Below are 5,288 nucleotides of genomic sequence, written 5' to 3'. Positions count from 1 at the left end.
AATGCTGCCTGTGTAATAATTTCGTTTCTCTCTTGTCCTTGTTATTATTGTTACCCTAATTCTGACAATTCAGGCTTTAAATAGGCTCTGAAATTGTGCCATCGCGCTTAGCGCCACTGTCGCGCTTAGCACGAGTAAGTGGATTTGGGCTTGGTGCCAATGTTGCGCTCAGCCTGGCAAGAGACGGACGACTCGCTTAGCGAGCTGATCTCGCGCTTAGCCCACTACTTCGATTCAGGTGCTCTTCCAGATTCCTTCTTCATGCTAAGCACGCTGAAGCCACGCTTAGCGATGGATATGCGCTAAGCCCACTGAGTTCAGTTAGCGCGACAGTCACTTTGGCACTTCAAGAAATTAGCTCCTTTTTACCTGAAATTGTACAAATTTTAACATTAATTCCAATAAAAGAAACCCTAATGACAAAGATCAAAACACAACAAAGTTTATTTACAATTCCTACAAAAGAACTATAAATTGGGGAAAACTATACATATTTTGCAAAATTTTTCTATACAAAAGTTAGTCGTATAAGACGACTAACACTTGGCTGACGCATCTTGTCAAGCGTTTATCAAAATAGGTATTTTAGTCTCATTAAATGCTTTTTTTTCAATTAAAGTGTTCGTTGTAATTAAATTATGTTAATTAACTGGGTTGGATAAACAGGGAGCTGTGGGACCGACGAAACCTGCAGATAGGCCGGATCATGATGTCGATGATCCCCTATATCTGATGACATTGACCATCCCACAACTTTTTCTGAAGCCGTTGCAGGTTATGTGGGATGCTACCATGTTTGGGGTCTTTAATGAAAACTTCCCCTTGTACATAAAGCATGAAGATCTATCTGAAATAACACATGGTGGTCAATGTCTCAGCATCTCTGTTATACAATTGTGGATTCTATAAGGCAATTTACATTATTGTTTACTACCTAACTTATTGTTTTGAATTCATACATAATTTACACTATTTTAACAACAATAGGCATATGACTGAGACAAGTATGCGAGTGAGGAATGTCGATGTGTATGGATTCCTCGAGCCACAATCCATACAAAGATTTGGGCAATCGCAATTTGAATCAGAAAATTATAGTAAGAGCTGGATGCAGAATTCAAGGAGGGATGCGTACCTAGGAGCCTACTTGAATGGGTAAGTTAAACTGAACAAATGAATTTAATTAATGTATAATAGTATAATAACTTATATTGTTCTCCACTGTAGTGGACATTGGCAAATGGTTGTCATTTTGCCTAAGGAAAATGTTGTCATTTGGTTTTGTTCGTTGCATAATAGGCCAGAAAACTACCTCAAAGGAATTATTAACGAGTTAGTCCTATTTTTCAATACATTTGCATTAGCATTAGTCGGGAACATCAATATTTTAATTGTACAATACGCATCCATGTTTGTATTCAACAGTGCTTTGAAAGGACTTGACGGTACTCCACAAAGTAAATCCAAGGCTACTGCTAGGTGGATTCTTGTTAAAGTAAGTTATTTAAACAATGCTTATAGTTATATTTTAATACTGTGTAGACTAATTTGTACTAACATTGAATATCTAAATTTCATAATGTATTTAGTGTAATAGACTAAAAGGAAACACTTAGTGTGGGTATTACGTCATGCATTGGATGTCAACTATATTCTTAGGAACTTTCAAGAATAATTGGGAAACGATAATTGTTTAATTCAAACATATTTCATTTTGTTATCATTCGTATTATATATTATTCACTTATGTTTTATTATATCATGTAGTATTTCAATTGTGCTAGACCATTCGAACCAGAGAGATTGAAGACACTTCGCATCCAGTGAGCAACCTATTATTTGAAAGTTAAAAATGAAACAATTAGTCTTTAGGCAATTTTGGAATTATAGTTTAGTTACTTTACATTTTATACAATTCATGTCTCCTTAACATTAAATATTCTTTTAATTCATAGTATTTAATAAATTTTTGATGGAATTTCTAGTAAAAACTGTTTCACAACAGAATGAAAATTATATGTTGTGGTTTTACTTTTAAAATTTGCAGGTTAATTTTGGGGTTATTAAAAAAACAGACAACATATTAAAAAAATCCTAAAAAATAACATCGATTTTTACAAAAACATTGACAAAAAACTGATGTTGTATGCTATTTTAACATCAGTTTTTTAAAAAATCGATGTTAAGGTTCATCAACAACATCGATTTTTTCAAAAATCGATGTCTATAATCAAAAAACAACATCGGTTTTTATTAAAAATTGATGTTGTTTTATTACCAGCAACATCGGTTTTTACAAAACTGATGTTAATATAAACATACAACATCAGTTTTTACTAAAAACTGGTGTTGTCTCCATATATTGATATGAGGATATATAATTTTTTTTTTATAATTCTTAATATATAACATCAGTTATTTAAATAACCGATGTTGTAATTATATATTAACATCAGTTTTGGAAAACTAATGTGAACGGTAATACTTTCAACGTCGGTACTTTCAACATCGGTTAATAACCGATGTTGAAAGTCCTTAATAATTAATGTTGAAATACAAGAAAAATGATCTATACCTACGGACAAAAACTGTCACTATAAATAAAAAATTTGTAGGTAAATGTATGATAGACTTTGTCCGATGGACGTTTCTTCCGTCAATTTTGAGGGGGCGTATAATGACGGTTAATTGTCTGTCACTATAGGTTTTACCTACTATGTATAGTGTGTAGGTAAAAGTCATTAACTTTTACTTACATCTCCTAACTGTAGGTAAAAGTCTTTAATATGTACCTATCATCTTCAACTGTAGGTAAATATGTTTAACATGAACACTTCTAATAAGAAGACAATTCTAGGGTGCCAATTTGAGAGCCTAACTAGAAAGGCTATGACCTGTTTGGTAACTAGGGATGCACCTTGGCATTGCAATCCGCCCTCCTCAACCTTGTCTTGCTATAACATGAGTGTCCAAGTACTATTTTTCCTTAAATTATTACTAGCTGGAAGCTTACCAATCATCTTATACAGACACACTTTGCATAGAATCAATATTAGAGAATCTCAAGCCAGAAGCATATCTTTTATTACATTAGAAAACACAACTGTACAAGAGAAACAAAGAAAATCCTAGCTAATGAACACCATAATAAACTCTACTACCAGTCGTACTTTTCTCATAGTTATCATTAAAGGTATTTACATGGCCTCGCATGCAAGCCTTACCGTCACAAGCAGATAAACACATTACTCCATTAATGCATCACACGGTACTCTATTTGAAAATGGATCTTTTACTCTAGGCCTGCAAGGACTGCTGACCCTTCCACCTGATAGTTCATCGCATCAAATAGAAAAAAATATATCATAAGATATAAGTCTCAAAGTTCATAAATGAAGAGAGCCACACAGACAAAATAAGCAAACTAATCATGAATGCAAAAACAAATATTGAAAAAATAATACCACTATTATGTGTAGTGGAGCTTTCCAATTTTTGCACCTAACACTCGATTTTCTTGTTAACCAAGGCCAACAAGACCACCTAAACGAGACTTGTCAACCACTTAAGAGCCTAACCGAACTTGCTTAGATTATAATTTTGCTCTTAGGAACTTACAATGTTATTACCTCGGTGAAATTTAGTTGCAACTGGAAATCCTAGTTACATAATGGATATTCAACTCTAACTTCTTAAGCTCTAAGATTACCTTCAAAAGTGATATGAAGATTTAAGTTTAAATTAGTCTAACCCATTCATTTTGGACACTACACCTTCTGTTTAGTGAAATTTCGTTGTATGCATGGGCTTTTTATGAACTCCTATTCTATTGTCTCTGACCTCACATTTTCCCTTTGTACCTAATGCAGTCTCAACTGACATTAACCTTATATTACTGTTGGGACTGATCAATGATTCTCTGTTCTAAACAGATGGAAAGAATATTCTACAATGAGAACTGATCGAGAGTAACACCAGTAATTATATTTAAACTCATGTCATCTCGTTACCTTGAAGAATACACCCCAGATTTCCTCTTCCTCAGCAGGTACTGCAGTAATCTTATTCTTTGGATTCTCATAGCATTTCAATCCTCCAATTTCTGTAAAGTAGAAACATCCTGTACAATTTACAGAATAACAATGTCAATAGTGAGGGAATACTTACAATTCTGGGGAACAAAAAAGAAATAGAACATAGACAACGTCAATGTAAAAATCCTGATATTATGAATTATCATCATCTTGAAGGAGAGGGAGGAAATGATCCAATCTGGGATCACTTGGAACAAATAGTTTCCAAAATGTTAAGGATTGTGATATGCTGGAACAAAAAGAAACTCACCTTGAGGGAAAGAAGCAAGTGACTTGCCACAAGAACCTTTAAGCAAATCTGCATCATCAGCAAATGCTACGTATCCATCAGCTGCGATTCCCCAATAGAGAGGAACCTTACTAGGTCATGCTGTTTAACACTTGTCAAGAACTCATTGATGCTCTCTCTTGTTTGAACAGAGGCAGCAGTGTCAACCAAATAATCATAAACCTGCTAGATTTACAACACATTCATCTACCAATAAAACTTACAAGTATTCCCACTTATTAGAAAAATCAAATCTAACCTTGTATTCAGACTGTGCTACTTTGGCAATAACTCTTGTTGGATCCTTTGAAGCTCCTTTAGTTAGTAAGAAATCAAGGACCTCAAAATTTGTGAGTGCACCAACATTGCCCTCTAAGCTGTGACAAAGCTATTAAACATCAATCATATCCCAATATAAAAGAGAAAGGTTCAATTGAAATTAGTGTATTAATTTTGAAAACAAACAAAAATTATAGAAACATACATTTTCATCTGTAAGACACCAGAGTGAGAGAAAAGGCAGTAACAAAACAAGAGTGTCTCATTTGCTTCTGCAATAAAGCCAACCCAGTATACAAACAGACAATTAATGAATTAAATTCCCAGTTTTCACAAAATATAACAAATCACACTGCTAATACAGTCTAAACACACATAATTAGGTTGGGAGGACATCAAAAGCAAATTAATTGAGTTGGGTGTGTTTTCCCCTACAAAGAAAAATAGAAATGTTAATAAATTAGAACAATGCATTTAATTTGAGCAACCAAACAAGAATAAAATAGTGAAGACAGAAACTAGTTGTGAAGCTTTTGGCAGTTTGAATTGTGAGTCCAAAGAATGTTCTGGTTTAGCCTTGGAAAAACTAGAATCAGCAACAGGCTTTGCATTGTTATGATGAGTTAATCCAGCCACTGCCTTCATTC

At 33.8% G+C, this 5,288-nt stretch overlaps 2 protein-coding genes across 2 annotated transcripts; one reads left to right on the top strand and one right to left on the bottom strand.

Moving 5' to 3' along the window:
• The first annotated feature begins 991 nt into the window (after positions 1 to 991).
• Positions 992 to 1,827, top strand: LOC114368343. The gene is made up of 4 exons (XM_028325651.1): positions 992 to 1,155; positions 1,228 to 1,332; positions 1,426 to 1,495; positions 1,768 to 1,827. Exons 1-4 carry the CDS (start codon positions 992 to 994, stop codon positions 1,825 to 1,827), a joined length of 399 nt encoding a protein of 132 aa, XP_028181452.1.
• Positions 1,828 to 4,339: 2,512 nt separating this feature from the next.
• LOC114367628 lies at positions 4,340 to 4,854 on the bottom strand. The gene is made up of 3 exons (XM_028324810.1): positions 4,847 to 4,854; positions 4,622 to 4,739; positions 4,340 to 4,545 (listed from the first exon to the last, which is right to left on the bottom strand). Exons 1-3 carry the CDS (start codon positions 4,852 to 4,854, stop codon positions 4,411 to 4,413), a joined length of 261 nt encoding a protein of 86 aa, XP_028180611.1. The 3' UTR covers positions 4,340 to 4,410.
• Positions 4,855 to 5,288: the final 434 nt, after the last annotated feature.

Source organism: Glycine soja, chromosome 9 (assembly GCF_004193775.1).
Source record: "Glycine soja cultivar W05 chromosome 9, ASM419377v2, whole genome shotgun sequence".
In the NCBI taxonomy this organism is placed as follows: domain Eukaryota; kingdom Viridiplantae; phylum Streptophyta; class Magnoliopsida; order Fabales; family Fabaceae; genus Glycine; species Glycine soja.
This window is presented reverse-complemented; position numbering and strand designations above follow the sequence as displayed.

Excerpts from the sequence above, each read along its gene's own strand:
- LOC114367628 (XM_028324810.1), bottom strand. Across the intron at positions 4,546-4,621 it reads TAGCACAGTCTGAATACAAG|GTTTATGATTATTTGGTTGA; the intron begins GTTAGATTTGAT and ends TAAATCTAGCAG.
- LOC114368343 (XM_028325651.1), top strand. The coding sequence starts at position 992 with ATGACTGAGACAAGTATGCGAGTGAGGAATGTCGATGTGTATGGATTC. Across the intron at positions 1,156-1,227 it reads CTAGGAGCCTACTTGAATGG|TGGACATTGGCAAATGGTTG; the intron begins GTAAGTTAAACT and ends TCTCCACTGTAG. Across the intron at positions 1,496-1,767 it reads CTAGGTGGATTCTTGTTAAA|TATTTCAATTGTGCTAGACC; the intron begins GTAAGTTATTTA and ends TATATCATGTAG.